At 39.4% G+C, this 17,740-nt stretch overlaps 1 protein-coding gene across 1 annotated transcript in view; it reads left to right on the top strand.

Moving 5' to 3' along the window:
* Window positions 1–15,648, top strand: part of RNF17 (ring finger protein 17) — a gene marked incomplete at both ends in the record, with an annotated part of 39,368 nt that extends 23,720 nt beyond the window's left edge. The window contains 14 exon segments of the mRNA XM_083854496.1: window positions 261–411; window positions 1,460–1,578; window positions 2,169–2,259; window positions 3,089–3,211; window positions 3,497–3,788; window positions 4,972–5,135; window positions 5,929–6,048; window positions 8,442–8,522; window positions 9,168–9,302; window positions 11,654–11,758; window positions 12,291–12,441; window positions 13,326–13,461; window positions 15,014–15,203; window positions 15,550–15,648. Coding sequence (XP_083710622.1) covers window positions 261–411; window positions 1,460–1,578; window positions 2,169–2,259; window positions 3,089–3,211; window positions 3,497–3,788; window positions 4,972–5,135; window positions 5,929–6,048; window positions 8,442–8,522; window positions 9,168–9,302; window positions 11,654–11,758; window positions 12,291–12,441; window positions 13,326–13,461; window positions 15,014–15,203; window positions 15,550–15,648 — 1,957 coding nt within the window.
* Between the last annotated feature and the right edge of the window lie 2,092 nt (window positions 15,649–17,740).

The following is a 17,740-nucleotide window of genomic DNA, read 5'->3' as shown; positions in this document are numbered from 1 at the left end:
TTCAAAGAGTGCCATATAGAGCGCTGAGGGTTGCTTCCTTTAATTCCAGTGTCTAAGTTAACATGATAGGTTTACAGGCTTCTAATCAGCATGCATGTGTTTTGTGACTTCATGACAACATATCATGAAGAAAAACTTCAATACTGTACATCTGTTTAAACTGTAAATCTTAATCGTATGCTAATGAAACAATGACTGAATAAACCCTTTATTTACTGCATTAGATTTTATCTCTAGAAAAGAGGTTTTTTGAATGTTAGTTTACAGGAGGAGATGGCTTCCTTCTACAAAGAATCCCAGCCAGAGTCTGTGAAGTGGGAGAGTGAAATGCACTGTGCTGTTTACTTACATGATGTGGGACAATGGCAAAGAGGTCAGATCAGCAGGATTGTCTCTCAAACAACTGCAGAGGTAAAGCTCTTATCGTAACAGGGTTCTTACCTTTATTTCTAAACTTGAAAGGGTTCACTGAATAAAATAAGGTCAAATCTTTGTTTCCTCTGTGTTAATATTTTCTCACAGAGTCTTTTGCTTTTGAGAGTTTAAGTCATGCTGTATGTTGCTGCACATCAGTTGACTGTCTTGTCAAAGCTCAGGTGCCTTTAGCAGGGAATGTGGTAGTTGACAAAAGCTCATGAGATTGACTCTTTATTTACACTGTCATTGGAACACAGCAGAGATTCCCAAGCTATGGTCTAACAATTCCTTTTAGATTCCAGTAGGTGTGTGAAACTGAGGGTCACAGTCATTCAAACTTAATGATCCTTGCTAAAAGATGGAGCCAGTTGAAGCAAGTGCAACACCACAGGAACGCATGTAGTTATGCAGTTGGATGAACCCTAAACTGATGGAGATGCACTGTGCCATGTAGCTGTGATGTTTTCCACAGTAAGCTCACACAGTGCTGCTTGAAACGTGCATTTTGTTTCAAGCCAATTTGAAAATAATGAGCACCAGAAAAAGCATTTTGTGACTAGATACTTGTGTGTCTCCAAAGTAAGAGTGGCTTTTTGATCAAACTGATAATCCAGGACTGGATTGCTATTGGTTTTTTTCCACCATCATCTCGTTGTGCCCAGTGTCTTCTTAATAGGAAGCAGAAATGGGATTTTGTGTACCTCAGGTTGGCATCATCTACTTTCTGCACCTAAGAGCCTTCAAACAGCTATTTAACCCCATCAGAATAAAAAGCAAGGGGTGGAGGAAGGCTATTTCAGTGTTTCTTGGTTTACCAGGAAGTCAGGAAAACACTTAAACAGTCTTTGAGCACATTTGTATGGTTTGCCCCTTTGCTATGCTATGGCAGTTGCTTGAGTTGTGATGAAGTATTTCAGTGCAAAAGGCATTTGTTAAATCCCAGTAATGTTTGAAATTTTTAACCTCTTCAGGGATGCTATTTCTTAAAGGTGACAGTGAAGGAGGGGTTTTTTTTCTGTTCTGTTGTTTTTGCCTGTAACAGGTACTTCTTTATGATTCTGGAGCTGAAAAAACAGTGGAGGTCAGCTATCTAAGAAAACTTGAGGAAAACATGAAGACCATTAAGACATTAGCAATAGAATGTTCACTGACAGAAATAAGGTAGCCTTTCCCTTATACTGTGTGGCAGCATTAGAAACTAATAATGACACACCTTTGTTAGCAGTGATTATCTAAGATTTGGATGTGGTTTGCTTTCTGAATAAAGAAATGAGGTGGTTGATTTAATAAAGGTTTGGAGTTTTTTCTAAGGGTTATACTGTATTATAGTAAAGCAGAAACTCTGCTGTAAAAATAATATTTATAGGTTGATTTACAAAATAATGAACAGATTTCATTGAATATTCTTTTTCCTTGGCTCAGAATTTGAGATGAATTTGATCTTATGAAACTGTACAGAAGGTCTCTTTTCTAGACTGTTGTGACAGATGTCATAACTTCTAGAACTCATGATCCTCCTCATTTTGAAGTTCTAGGCTTATATTTTTTAATTTTTCCAGTTGTAGAAATCCAGAAATTAATAATGATTTCATGTTGCTCTTGACTGTAGTAGAGATTTTTTTTTTTTTCTGTAACACTTTAGGCAATTAAAAAAAAAAGCCAAGTTTTTAGTAAAGGGGAAGAGTTGATGGTTATGCTCAGGAGATGCCAACTTCTTTTGTACCTAGAGATTATCATTTCTTCTGTGTTAGACCCACAGGGGGAAGCACACAGTGGACAGCAACAGTGTGTGAACACTTATCCTATTACCTAACTGGAGCACAAGTGAAAATAGTCATACAGGTTTGTAATCAAAACCGGTGTATTTATAAAATTTCTGTCAGGCCGTCTGCTAATTTGTGATTTTTTTCTGAATATTGTACCTTTCAAAAAGTCATGAATAGCGCTGTTTGCTCTAGGGAAAAAGGTACTTTTTCTTTCTGCTTTACCTTTGTTATTCACTGGAGCATTAGAGCAGTTGGCTACCCAGTGTAGAGAGAACTTCATCTTTGATATATTTGGCTACTGAAGATTAATAGGTGTATCTTTGGGGTCTTCAGATGCTGACAGCCTTTATGGACAGATAAGCAAGCTCAGGTTCTTGATGGCAATGACTTCAGCAGCTACTATATTAGTTTTCAAGCCTCAGAGACTGAAAGCATTAATCCAGTGCTGTATGAATATCATTAGTAATTGTTCTCTTCCGTGGTTTAAAAGAAAAAAAAAAAACAAACCAGGATTATTAGAAGAGTTTGATTTGTTCAGTGTCTGTTGGCAGCTGCCAGTGGTATTTTATAGTGTGTGGGGAAAAAAAGCAGTGATGAGAGAAGTTACTTATGCATGGATTTAAATCTCCTGCTGGAAAACAAGCGTTTGGCACTTGATTCTATTAAAATAGCCAAGGGAAAAAGCAATTTTTTATTCTATAACTCTTTCTTAGTGTCATATGTAGAACAGTTGGTAAAACTGTTGGAACTGTCATATGGATTAAATAAATTTGTCTTCTCATTTGGGCATCAGTTGTTCAAGGGTGTCTGACATTGGTCAATACCAATAAAATTAAAAATATGCCTGTTGTTTAGAGGAAATGCATATTTGTAATTGATTGTTCAGCTCTCCCTTTTTTTTCCAGGAAAATGATACGAGTTGTGCATTGCCTGTGAAAATTCTTTGCAAAGATGAAACAGGAAAAATGACTGATACTTCTGAATACCTTATTAAACAGGGTTTGGCTCTTAGAAACAGAAGGTTTGGATACTTTTATGTTCTCTAAGATCCTGATGTTCATATTTGACCAAACAATTAAGTAAATCAAAAAAGTTGGATTGTGTTCTACAGTTCTAGCAACAGAACTCCCCTCTTCAGTGGACTTACTTGAGTACAATGTTACTTGTTGTTTCCATGGCACTTCAGTTCTGTAAGCTTGTAGATGAGATGCTTTGGCACTTCTGTGTGTTTGGTTTTGTTACTTGTGTTATTTTGTCATTTTGCACAAGTTCTTTGTCAGTTAATATATTGATATTTGATTGAATCTTCTAGATTCAGTGGGGCTTGTTTGGTCTCCAAGGAACATCTTGAAGTACATTTCAAGCAGGAGAGCCCACAGCTGGATGGTTGTAATTCCAAAATTACATGTGGAAGAAACAGGACTGTTCCAGAGGAAAATAGTAGTATTTCAGAGAGTGAACAAAAATCACTCAAAACATCCAAGCTTCATTCAGGAATGGATGAAGTATATAAATCTCCCATTGTTCCTGAAGCAAAAATTTTCCAGGCTATAGTGAGTTGTATTGGAAGTGATGGAACTATTTATATAATACCAAAATCATTTGGTGAGTTTACACAGAAGAAAATACATTTATGAGTCTGAGTTCCCTTGGGTATCAGAATGTGATTAAAACACCTGTACATGTTCACATGTTCACTGTTCTGAAAGATTCTTCCTGGGGAGGTGATGTCCTTTGGTGTGAGGGGCAAAGATTTTCTCTGTCCTCAAATCAACTTTCCTATCCTTCCACCCTCCCAAGAAATCCTAAAACCCAAAGCACTTGGATGGGCAGGTTACTTGCCTTTCTCCTCTAGGCTGTAATGGATGAAGCAGCAAGTGCTTTATTTTGTATTGTTGACTGATAAAGTAAATGTAGTAATTTACTTCAAAGTGATAAAGTTACAGTCTTAAAGATTCTTGGAAGTTAGCTTGGTTCTCAGACACTGCTGGGTTTTTTCCTTCAGTTTAAGCTCAATACACAGTTTCTTCAGACCCTTTATTTGCTTTGTGGTACATTCTATAGCTCACAATGTTTTCTGTTTCTATTGTTTGAAAGAGGTTCCTTTTCTTCTGGCAGATGCAGCGTCCCTCCTCAGTTACATGTTAGGATATTTTGCTTTAGAGAAAGATTTACATATGAGAACATAAATTCTTTTTTTTTTTTCTTCACAATTACATTTAACTACTAGATTATGTAACTATTTTTATTCATAAAACTTTGACATTCAAAGTACAGTAACCCCACTTGCACAAGAGTGTGTATTCCTCCTGCAGTTCATGCTGTAGGCTGTACCCAGGTTCTTCTGGATACCTTTTCTGTGTTGTTTCATGGTGTCCTACCACTGGAACACTGGTCTGGGAGTTGTTGTCTTGTTCATGCTTTGTTTGGCTCTGATATTAGTGCTGCCCTAAGTATCAGTTACAAAATTTATAGACTCTTCTGTAAGTTCTTCTGTGATTAGAATTCAGAATTGCCAATGCCGTCAGAATTGGAAATGCAGTTTACTGTTTAGGTAATAAATCTTCTGCATATACTAGATATTGAACGTACATATTGTATCAGTGATGGAAAATATATTTGGGATCTGCACACGTCTCCATACGTGTCTTCACCTGAATCTGATGGGGTTTAGTGATGGAAAGTAGTATATTATTTTACATTATTAGTAATACATTATTAGTACATTATTTTGCATGAATGTTAGGGATTATTTTTAATTTATTTTTATTTCACCCCCTCTCCCAAGAAACTGCACTAAACAAATTGATGGCTGAAATACAAAATACCTTCAAAGGCCTTGGTCTCCTGATACCCTACTGCTGGAAAAAGGGAGAAGCCTGTGTTGTAAGAGGATCAGATACTGTGTGGTATCGAGCCAAAATTATAGAAGTCAGTGGTAGTATTCTCCAGGTAAGTTTGATTGTATGAAGGCAAGGGGGGAGGGTGTATGTATATCTGCATCTGTGTGTTTAAAAAAGGTATATAATCCAATCCTCTAAAATAACAGATTCCACATTTTTTCTTTTGGGTGACCCGACTGTCCAGATGTTCATTCTGCTTAAAAGTGTTGATTACTGTCCTCATTTTTACATTTATTTTAAAGATCAAATCTGTCTACTTATTTCAGTTGTCACAATTTTTCCTGTAGTTTCCCTAGTAATGATAAATTTTCTTAAATAAAAAGCTGCTCTTGATCTCCTGTAAGTAATCCCTTTTAGGTTTTTTATTTTACTGTTCTTACCATATATAGAATGCTTTTAAAACAATTAGGTTTAGCATCCCACACCTGCCCTATCTCCACCCAAAAAGTATTGGCTGTCTGTTTCAAATTCTTTTTGCTGCACAGGTATAGAGCTTCTTTTCATTAGCAGTTAATCTTATGTAAGCTCTTGAGTCTGCTCATGATTTTTGAATGCAGATTTGCAAAATATATCCTAGTTGACAATTTTTTTTCCTTTCAGTTTTAAACTGATTTAGTTACTTCACAAAAGGTAGGAATTTTTGCAAGAGAATTTTGCAAACTGAATTTCTAGTCTGCCATACCATGTTTTTAATCCTTTCTTGCTTTTCCACTTTGTCACATCACCTACTTACCATCAAACCATTAATTTTTTTCCTCAATAAAAGTAATGCTGTAAATTCCCTTACTAAACTTCATGCAGAAACTAGGAATTATTTCAGGAAAGCTTTGCATTTCCCGTAGGTACAGTACATAGATCGTGGTTACATAGAGAGCATTCCTCAGTGTCACCTGTATCCAACTACATTTTACACTGGCATCCCTCCATTTTGCATCCCATGTCAGCTCTACAAGACGCTGCCGGTGAGTAGTGGCACATCTGTGTGTTAGTAGGTGGTTACTCAAATCAATACTCTGCTCAGTCAGAAAGGATGAGAGTATTTGTTGTGATCTTCTCTTGCCTGCAAGGATTCAGAGAAGAGATGATGAGGTCCTTATCAGGACCCCACAGATCTGCTTTATGAGGGGGCCATGCTAAAGGTAGCTTGCAGTAAAGTTAAACCTTTGTGAGACAGCCCACTGCAGGGCTGGCAGGGGGACACTCTGAAATGATAATTCATTTTGCAACAGCAGCAAAAAAATGTCCTGGGTTCCTTGATGCAGAATGGCCAGACAATCTGAAATTTTCAAGTCCTGCCAAACTGTGTTTCTAACATTCTGAACTTTGCTGTGTAGGACACTATCTGAACTAATACAGATGAATTGTTTTAGGGGTTTTTGTCAGTAAGTAATAGGTGTGTAAATAAAACATCTTCACATACCATCACACCTTGCTTACTCTGAATGGTGCACTTAGCAGAAGTGAGTTACTGAAATTACCAGCTTGCTTTTATTGCTAGAAGCAGTTAAACTGATAGAGTAAGGAAGGCTGCAGCTCCAGCAGGGCTGGTGGGGTAGGGGATTGTCTGCAATGTGTGAGGCAGGGACAGGTGGCAGACTTGCCAACGAAAGGTAGCATGATAGGAAGGGTAGCCCAGGTAGGAAAACTCATGCAGCAGGTGGTGAGAGGCCTGTGTAGCATCAGGGAGGCTGGGGAGGAGTTGGAGAGCTGATGACAAGTGCACTCTGCAGTGGACCCGCAGCCAAACAGCCAGAAACCCTCCCAGCAGCACGGATAGAAGAGAGAAGGGGCAATAATGCATAGGAATGGAACCTTGCAATGGCAAGGACCTGCAAGAAGAAGGGATTTTCCCCAGAGCGTGAGGTGCACTTGCAGCGGGCTGATGAAGACAGAGCTGCCACATCAGCAGAGAAGCCAGGGCTGAGGAGGCCAGACCCTGCTCCCCATGTAACCCCCAGTGCAGCTGACAAGGCAGTGGGGGTAGGAGTGGGTGGATGGTCCCTTCCGAAAGGGTTGGGGAACCCGTGTGCTGACTCCACACTCTCTAGAGAGGAATGGTGCTCCTGCCTATTTGTATCAGGGATATCACTAGTACAGCCCATTCATTGTTAATGCCATGAGTTATCTACTGCTGTTGACACCAGGGATACTCCTCAGACTGTTCCTAGCTGGATCTGCAGGGGTTGCAGATCTCAAGAGTGTTGGTAAGGATCTGTGGAGTGCTGGTAGTTTTTTCATCAGTCCTGTCTCTCAGAGGGAAGGGGTTTGAGAGGTTCTGTCCAGTCTGGCGAGTTAAGAAATCATGACAGGGCTGTTGCCACAGCCTGTGGTTGGGCTGCTTGAATGATGGCACTCCCTTTGAGGAGCCTGGTGTGCTGGGGCCCTGTGGGGCCCATCTCTCAGAAAAGGGGAGGAGGATCTTTGGTCCATAGGCATGCCAAGCCTGGAGAGGGATCTCAGGTCAGCAGGAGAGCACCTGAAGAGCAGCACCTGTGGGAGCAAGTCCAGGGAAGGGCAATGAAGATCAGGGGGCTGAAGCCCCTCTCCTCTGAAGACAGGCTGAGAGAGTTGGGCCTTTTCATCCTGGAGAAGAGAAGGCTCCAGGTAGCCCTTCAGCACCTTCCAGTACATAAAGGGAGTTACAAGAGAGCTGGGGAGGGACTCCTTACAAGGTCATGGAGTGATGATAGGACAAGGGGGAATATCTTCAAACTGACAAGAGGGCAGGTTTGGATTTCACACTACGAAGAAAACCTTTACTACAAGGGTGGCAAGACATGGGAACAGGCTGCCCAGGGATGTTGTTGATGCCCCATCCCTAAAGTGTTCAAGGCCAGGTTGGAGGGGGCTTGGAGCAGCCTGGTCTAGTGGAATGTGCCCCTGCCCCACAGCAGGAGGGTTGAAACTGGATCTTTAAGGTCCTTTCCAACCCAAACCAGTCTATGATTCTATGAAGGACAGGCTTGTAAGCATACAGGTTGGAAAACAAACAGAGCAGAGAATAAAAGGAAATATTTAAGGTATTATGTTTTATCTTAGATTCTGTAATTCTTTGGATTATGCTTCAGATAATTTTGTACTCATACATTATTGTGTACATAGTATTGGTTAGATTGGCAAGCAGCATCTCTCTAAACTGTTTCGGGAATTGGAAAGTGTGGGTTGCATTGTCACATAAATTTTGCTGCACCAAATAGCAGATAGTATTTAAATCATTGTAAATAAATGAAACTAATGATGTGTGTTTTCAAGTCAGATTTTTTTTTTATGGTAGTCATTTCTTCTATCCTAAGAGTAGGAAGAATATTAGTTGTTACCATCTTAATGTGTGAGTTTCTTGCTTTTCCCCAAATAGATTGGAAATTTTTGGCAGCAGGATGCAGTAGACTACCTTCAAGAACTTCTGAAAAATGAAGAGGTTGAAATTCATGTTGAGGTAGCCTAATTTATTCATAGATAAATAGATATGGAATGAAGCAAAACTTTTGTTGTCTTTTAACTGTCATTAAGAATGGTACATGAAGGAGTATAGCAGTAAATGTATTTCTTAGACAAAACAGAAACCACAACTAAACTTAGTTCTCCTGTGACTTTACCTTTATTGTAGTTTTCAGGCCTTAAATATTTGAGTTAGTCCTTTTTTTATATCTTGTTCATATTGAATTGTCGTTCTGATAGCCTACCTATCAGCAGCATAAATTGTTCTAAATTCTATTTTAAGTGATAAAATTCTGACATAAGTATGGATGTGCTTAAATTTATTTACTAAAATTATAGGGAAGCACATCATCTGTATTGTCTGAAAACAAGCCATTTCAGACAATTTAATGGTAAATTGTGAAGGAAAAGGGTTTGAGTGAGCAAACAAGGGATAATATTTCAGTGTTAGAATGAGCAATTGGTGCTGTCACACCAGAAGGAGAGATATTCCCATTTGTGTTATAACTGATGTTAATGGGCATCCTGGTCTTGTATCTTTGAGTGTTACATCAACATGAGAGGTTTGAATTTCTTAATCACTATTTCTAAAACCTCAGTCCCAGTTTTACTGACACAATCCTGTTTTGTTCTGTGTGAATAGGAATTACCAGATAACCCATGGGGCAAGTTGTCCATTAGCCTGTATTTTGGGGGGATGTCACTTTCGTCCTTCATGGCATACCAGAATTACTGTGTAGCTGAAGATGGCCACGACATGCAAAAGCTGGTGAGACTTGTCTGTGTGTGTGTGTCCCTTTTGCTGTTGCTGTTCTAACATTGGAAAGATTTTCTGTTGCTTGTTGTGACCTCGGAGGATTTGTTACGTTTTAAATATTTGTGTGGTTTTGTGCTGTAAGCAGCAGTAGGACTGATACATAGATCTGCAGCAGAGCAAGGGGAGCTACAATGTGCTGATAAAACTTTGTGGAGCAGCAAATTGCCAAGAGTTTGTTCATGGACTCTATAATGAAAAGAGTTTTTTGCACTTCCATTTAAAGTCTGACTAGTTCTTGTGTTCCTCTGAAACACTAGGAATAAAGTAATACTTTTATCACTCGAAGGGATTAGTTATTCATGGAAATATATCCAAGGATAGAGTAAATTAAATCAAGTATTTAATCATAAACCCAGTGATTTATAGGGGAGTTACCTAGGTTCTTTATTCCAAGAGTCAGGACACTTACTTGATGTTCTGTAGGGGGGGATTGAAGTTTCCACCTAACTCCATTGTCTTAACAAAAAAAAAAAAACCCTGTACACAAGTAATTTCTCTGTATTCATTTTAATTTTTTTGTTCCTTGAAATCTGAGGATCGTGTTACTGAAATTTCTAAGACTGTTATTGTATTTTTCTCTTAATTCTGTTTAAGTCTGCCAATATACTTTTCTTTCCAACATACATCTTTGCTTCAGAAGACAATTTTCCAGTACAGAGTCTGCTGCTGTCACTGCTGGTGCAAAGCTTGAGTTGTCTGCATTTAGAAAAATCTCTCAGTGTATATTAGAACTGAGTAACCATGGACAACCTAATTGTAAATCAGTCTCTTGATGCATTTTCATGAAGTCAGCACAACACGCAGCTTTCGGCAATCTAAATGTGGATCTGGAAGTTAGATTTGTACCTTTAACACAAAAATTAAATTAAATTTGGAAAACAAAAATAAAACTGTTTGAGCAGGTTGTGAGCAAGAAGCATTCAGAAAGCCTAAAGTGCTTTCCTCAAGGAGTAATAGCATTAAGCAGATCCATTCCAGGAATAAGTGACTCAGAACAATTTGTAAGAAAACGGGCATCAGAAGTGTTCAGTTGTAGACCAGAAAAGAAGCAAAGCGTCCAGAACTTGAGCTGATCCTCAGGAACAGCAGAAGTGGGAAGCAAGCAGCTCTGAACACATTCAAGTATAATCAGCTCTGGTTTTAGCTGTAGACTCAGCAGCCATGCTCACAAGACAGCTAAAGTGCATTATTTTTATGTCAAGTGTAACCATTATGTATTTTATTCTGTAGTTTTGTAACTTTATTCCACAGCTTCAAATCTGTGATTTGGGGTGAGTTAAGCTGATAAGGACTTTATTCTGTTTGTGAGCCTTGCAACTGCTAACAGTGGCTTATGCAGAGCTCCCTGTACCCATTGCTGCAGTGTGTCACTGCCTTTGAGATGTGCTTGTGTTGAGCTGCAGAGATGAGATTAGGAGCTGGTCTTTGTTACCGTATGACAATCCTAGCTTAGGCATTAGCCTGAAAGATTGCTGGTATGGCAGTAGGATGTTGGAGAATGCATCAGAACCTCCAAGTGTGCTGAGCTTTACAGCAGCAACTCTCATTCCAGGTGTGTTTGTCCAGCTGTAGTCAGGTGGTTCCTGACTCACAGTGCTCCTGATAGTTTTGCAGAAATCTGGCATTCGGTTTGTGTATCTATGACTTAGTTAGACACCCTTTCTTTACTTGTAGTATGTACTTTGAATGGAAAAAATTCTTTTTTCTAAATTAAGTTTGAAGAGCATAATGATTTTTTGTTCTGCATCCTCTGTCAGATCCTGTAGAAGAAGGAAAGGGTCAAAGTGTTTCATTTTCCAGTTATATGTGTTGCTCCTACTTTTCTGTTTTCTCGGGGCATAATGAAAAGTGTTCATCAAGTAAATGTGTAAAAATGTATTTTGGAGAAATTGTACGTTTTGTTATGCATCATGTTTTAAGTACAAGAGATAATAGGAACTCTCTTCATGACCTATGATCTAGCTGAGCTATATGCCATATATCCTTCTAAAAGTATAATTTAATGCACCAGGGTTTAGTTTTTGGTGAACCAAATGCAGTAATGACATGTAGACTGCAAACTAAAATACATGGTTCTAAAAGAAGATACTGGGTAAAAGTATCTTTCTTCTAAACAAAATGACTGGGCAGTGCTATGCTGCTCAGAAAAATCTGTGTCTGTAGGATGCAATGTCGGTTTGTTTCATTAAGGACACACTGCTTATTGTTATTATACACCTTCTTAGGTATGGCTTTGGTTCAAAGGAGTTACCTAAGTTAGTTTCTATTTTGTTATTCAGTATGATGCTCAGCTGAAGTCTGTCTTGGTCTAGGGGGTATTTGAAGGAGACCTTTCACCTTCGTACCTGCTGCATCCACTGCCTGTTCCAGGAGAAATCTTTCCTGTCACAGTTACCCATGTGGTGTCCCCTAAGGAGGTGAGTGTGTATGGTCAGCATCTCACGTGCCACAGTCCCGCAGAGCTGGTGAAAAGGAAATCACAGCTGGCAATCTTAGAGCATTAGAGGCTGCAAAATCCTCCTGAGCTATTGGTGCAGGGGGTTGTGCAGGGCAGCTCTCCAAATAAACTTTTAGCTGAAATAGGTGGGGGCAGTGAAACACTAATCATTCATTTTCTCTAGAAAAATGAATTTAAAGAATGATGCTACTGCAGTCTGGTACTTAGCTTTTTTAATAAGAAAACAGTGGGAAATTCTGTGTAAGCCCACACAACTTCCCGGAGTTCTGCCTACTCTCCCAGGCAAAAGGCTGAGTGTCATGTGCATTGATCAAATAAAAGATTCCTATGTGGACGTTGAAGGATGAAGTAGAGAAGAAATGGGAGCAGGGAGGTGCTGAACCTTTCAAATATGGGATTTGGATTAAAAGTAACCTTTTAATAATGGTTGGAATTCCTAGTTTCTAAATTACCTGCAAAAATAGTAACATCAGAGTCTTTTCTTTAAATAGATTTATATTTGTTTTGATTCTCCTGGGAACCTTACAAAATACTCTGCCACAGAGAGAGCTGCCAGCCATGACTCGGAGAGCCTTAATAAAGCCCTTAAGTGGTGCAATAAAATTGTAAAGACCCTTCCTCATCTAACAAACTTCGAAAAAGGTACATTGTGTGTTTATTTTCCCTGTTGTTTCATGTTCATATTCAGAAATCCTGAGTTTCCTTTTCTGTTTCTATGTATCTTTAAATAAAAGTTTTGGAGAGTAAGGAGTAATATCACACTGTAATTACATGATACACTGTAATATATTTTTACTCTTCTATAAATGGAGGCTTTTGCTCCACTGGAAAACAATGGACAGAACTCAGACTTGTGATGCCTCTTACATGAACTGACTTCAGATCGTATTTGGCAGTAATAAAACTTTTCCCTAAAGGCACCTGTCACTGAACTGTGAAAATTTTATTACATATTCAGAAGACAAGTTACAGAAAATCATGTTATAAAGGTTTAGAAGTTGTATGTGCCCTAAGGAGCACCACTTTACTGTCCACAACTGCTGGGTCTAAGCTAACACAAGTATGGCTGTCTAAAACCTGGTGAAGAAAGCAGTCCTTGCTTGTACTTTATTCTGCCAACTCATAAAACTCTGGGTGAGGTTTTAGGCTTTATCTGCCTCCCGTCTTCCAGACTTATGTCTATTCACTTGGAGATCAGTCTGTTTACTAACTGGATTGTGCAGATGAGTCCAAGTTGGAACATTAAACTGTTTTGGATCACTATCTTTTCACCAAGCAATTTGCTGTTATTTCTCGTTATTGGCATGTGAGGTGGAGAAACTTGACTTAAATTACATAGTGCTGATTGTATTGGAGTTCAGAGGGAATTGGAGGATGCATGGAACAAAATTATAGTACAATTTTGATAAGGAAGAGGGGACTTAATCTTGGTCACAAAGTAAAGTGGATTTTCAAGGTCAGTTTGTACTGCACTGAGTACTCTGGGGTATTGTGTGATGGTTTTGGTTTTTTTCTTTCTTTTACAGAACTGCCTTGCCTTGCAGAGTATCTGGATGGTTTATGGTATAGAGCAAAGCTCCTCTCTATTACACAGCTTGTCCCTGTTCAGATTCTGGTTCAGTTTGTTGACTATGGTACTTACTTAGTTGCACCATCAAGCAGGTAATTAAGTAAGAAAAAATGCACTTAGATCATAAAATATGTACTTCTAAATAAATGTGTGTTACATTTATTATTAATTCTTACATAACTACACATATATATTTCACTATAATTTACTACTGGATTTCAGTTAGAGAGAAAATGGTTTGGCTGGTTAAATATTTTTGTCTGGAAGATGTGGGATTTCTGCACCTGCTTCTCTGTTTCAGGTTGTTTTGAGAAGCCCATTATTATAATATCAGATTTCTCCATTATCTCCAATTACTTAACCTGTGAGTGGGCTCACATTAATCTGCTTCTGCACCTGAGAACCTTACTCAAAATAAGGGCTGAGCCCTCCAGGTGTACAAACGAATCCCAATCCTGTGTGACTGTAGTCTACACAGAAGACAGCTGGGGAATAAACTAAGGGATAAGGGGGTATCTGAGTGGGACACACCCTGCTCTGCTTGTGTGGAAAATGGAAATTGAAATCCCTCTTCTGTGCAATTCTGAGATGCTCTGGACTGGTTCTGTGCTGACACAGATGGCAGCTGAGCGTCTCAAACATCCCAGGCTTTTAGGGTTCCTTAAGCCTATCTGATTTTCTCATATATATACATTTTTATATATGGAGAGTACATAGTACTACAGTGCATATATAGAACCCATATATATAGTACATATATATATATACACACACATATGTACTGCTTAATCAGAATGACTTTCTCTCAAGTTTATTGCGGAATGTACTCTTCCTTGCTGAAGATGATGCAAAAATGGGGATTTGAACGGATTTTGTGCTTTACAGTCTGTTAGGGTCCTGGGAGACAGTGTCTTCTGTTTCAGAGTTGCATTTCCTGCTCTGCTTCCCCATTCCCTTGTTTCTGGGATAGAAAGATCAAGAATGAGATGATAATGTAAACCCCAGGTACCCATTTCCAGTAGTGTGTCTAGAGCACATTAAGGCCTGAAACATTTGGACCACAAAGGTTTGTGGAGCTACATTGTGATGATCCACACTTGGATTCCTGTGCTCTGATCTGTTTGGCTCTTGGGGAGGGGTCTCTGATGCTGGGCTGCTTTTTGATAGTTCCTGTGCTGAGTCCTTCAGAGGGCCTAGCCGTGCCTGAGGAATTGTTGGGTCTGATGTTGGCATGTTTCTGTTGCAATGGAACACGAAAGAAAGATGCTTCACTCTAGTCAGAAGGCAGTAGAAATCAGAAGGCTTTATTTACAATGCATTCAGCCCCTTAGTGTGCATGCTACTGGTCCATAGGACTGACACTTCTCCCATTGGCTAAGTAACAGAAATAGCAAACACGTGGTGTTATGGGAAAGGAATATTGTTTACACAAGGTTGTTTTGGGAAAAACTGTTGAAAAAATTCCCTTGAGAAGAGCTAGATCTTCTCAAGCTCAGAAGATAGCCAGTCCACGTGTTCCCATAGAGCAGGGACTCCAGTCCTGGTTCCCACACCATAAATGTGCTGTGTGAGCCACTGAGCCATCCCCACGTCCCTCCTGGCAGGTGGATTGCTGTGGGCAAACACGTCTCATTTCGATTTCAGATTGCGTCACATACCTTGTCCTCTGCTGAAGTACCCAGTGCAAGCAGTACGAGTTCTGGTGGCTGGATTTAGACCTGCTTCAGATGACAAAAATGTAGAAAGAATTCCTTATTCCCCAGAATGGAGCTTGAAAGCATTGTGGGCCATGCTGGACTATGTTGAAGGAAAGCATCTCTCTGCCTCCATACTTGTAAGAAATGCTTTTTTTTTTTTTTTTTTCCTAGTTCTTGCTGAGCCTAAAATTCTTATCAGCACTCTAATTTCTAAGTCTTTGTTTTACTGTGAACCCTCCTAGTTTAAAATTGAAAACCATTTACCATGAAGGAATGCCAAGAGAAAATGATATGGTGGTCTTAATTCTGGAATCATAAAGTTTCTGAGCATTCCTATTATTTTAAGACCAGTTTTCTTTACTTAAAAACAGAGATATTATTTTTATATTCACAGTTCCATTTAGACAGTGAGTGCAGCCAGTAAAATCTTACAGTATCAGCTTGAGATTTAAATCTGTAACTGTCAACACTGTAAACTTTCAGACTCTTTCACCAGAGGTTACCATTTCTTTGTATGGAGATGACAAAAATCTGATTCATCTGAAGTTGATAGAAATGGGTCTTGCAGAGTTGGATGAGTGACACGTAAGTACAGTGCCCATGAACTACAAATTCATACCATTGGGGAGGGGTGATTTCAGAAGTTTTAAGCCAAGTATAAACTGCCAATAATGTGGACAATTAGGGTTTATTTTTAAAAAAATCCCTTCTGTCCACACATCCATTCTATTAGTAAAGTATTTAACATAAAGCAGAAAGCTGTTAATTTTATCTTCTTCACATACCATTACTGAAACTCACAGTTTTAAGAACTTACAGGTATGGAAACAACCCTAGGGTGGTATAACATAAACAGCTTGTGCTGCCAGTAACTGAAGAAGGCAACTTGTAGATGTGGCAGTGTACTCTGCCCAGACAATCAAAACTAGTCTTCTTTATTTTCTGCTTTTAATCTGTGTCAGGTGCTAGTGGTTCTCGGTGTTGCAGACATCCATGATAACATACTGGCATCCACATGTCTAGACTGTTTTTAATGAAGAGCCATATACTATGTGTTATCCACGGGGAATACCAGAGACTGGGATTTTCAGATTTCTTGGCCAACCCTGTTATGTCATAGTTTTCCTTCCCATTTAATAAGCACTCTTCTAGCAGATGTGAACAGAAGATATTCCTAACACTTTGTAATATTGAAATGGTGAAACTCTGTATCCACATCTTAAGTTTTTCTGGCCTTGGAGCCTTAAGTATTGTTCTGTTGATACACTTCTCGTAGGAGTGATGGAACTAATGCATAGTGGTGAAGAATTAGATCAAAAGCTGATGCTGGGACCCTTGTTCTAGTATCTCATTAGAAGACTTGGAGGGAAGATGATAATTTTATTATCGTGACATAACTCTTGTTTGTGTTTCAGGTTTATTTGGTGACAGACATCTCCACCCAACACCAGACAGGAAGCAAACAGTGGGGGCTGCATTACTGTCTTTGTTCTGAAACATGTTTGCATTGTTGCTGGTTTCTGTTTTCACTTTCAGGTGGTGTTACAACTCTTTCACTTTAGAGTTTGGGAATAAACAGTTGGGTTAGCATGCACCTGAAAGCTTGTTTTCCTTTACTGCTACAGTATGTGAGGTTTTTTGGGGTGTCTCTTTGTTGTACGAAAGACTTTGTGATGTTTGTGTGTGATGAAGACTCCACAACTTCTCCAGGCAGCCAGTTCCTGGGCTCAGTCACCCTCCCAGTAAAGCAGCCTCTTGCTGTTCAGAGGGAACCTGGTGTGCTTCAGTCTGTGCTCATACACACATCTCTTCCTTCAAGCTCCCAGGAAAGCAAGGGTCCAAAGCTGACCTCAGTGCCCAGGCACAATGGGACAAGCAGTAGAAGGATCCTGCCCCACTTCCAATATACATTCTGGTGCTAACCAAACATGTCCTAGGTGCTGTTGCACATGCTCGTTTTCAAAATGTTTTCATTTAAAAGAGACCCATCACCCATCTTGAAAGCAGCTTAGCCCTGAGTTATGTAACAGCTGCTCTTTGAGCAATTTGACCCAAAAGGCCAGGACCTGGTAACTTTCTGGGTCTGAGCACAGTTTTCACTGCCACCTTGGGAGTAATAAGGGGCGTAGACAGAGTAAGGACAGAGCTTGCCTCCTCTGAGGAGAAAAAGGTGACGGGGCAGATGAGACAAGGAGAATAAAGTATCTACCTTGTGAGAGAAGGAAACAAATTTTTCAGCATGCACAAGAATGGAGACTTAGAGCAGCCAGCCCAGCAGCAACCTTTTAGTAGAAGATATTACAGAATTTTGAAAGTCAGCTTAAAAGTACTTGTTAGGTGGGAAAACTGGATGACTTCTGTTAATTTTCTGGTGTTTCTGAGTAGCTTGGAGAATGAACCTGTCCCCCAGTCTCACCTCTGTTAGCCCTGTAAGTACAGAGGAGCAGTTTATAGAACAGACACTGCAGTCTGCTAATGCTGTTGCCTCCTAACTCCAAGATGAATAAAGATGATAAAAGAAGAAGAATACCCCAAGACTGCCATTCCTTTGATCTTTTAAGTTAAACAGTAAGTAAACTGATGTCTAAAATAAGGTGTGGTCTACAGTTCTTGCGAGTGTTCACTGACAGCTGATTGAAAAAACACCCTTTTAACACCACATGGCTGAATACTG

This window comes from Zosterops lateralis, assembly GCF_965231275.1.
Source record: "Zosterops lateralis genome assembly, chromosome: 2".
In the NCBI taxonomy this organism is placed as follows: Eukaryota; Metazoa; Chordata; class Aves; order Passeriformes; family Zosteropidae; genus Zosterops; species Zosterops lateralis.
This window is presented reverse-complemented; position numbering and strand designations above follow the sequence as displayed.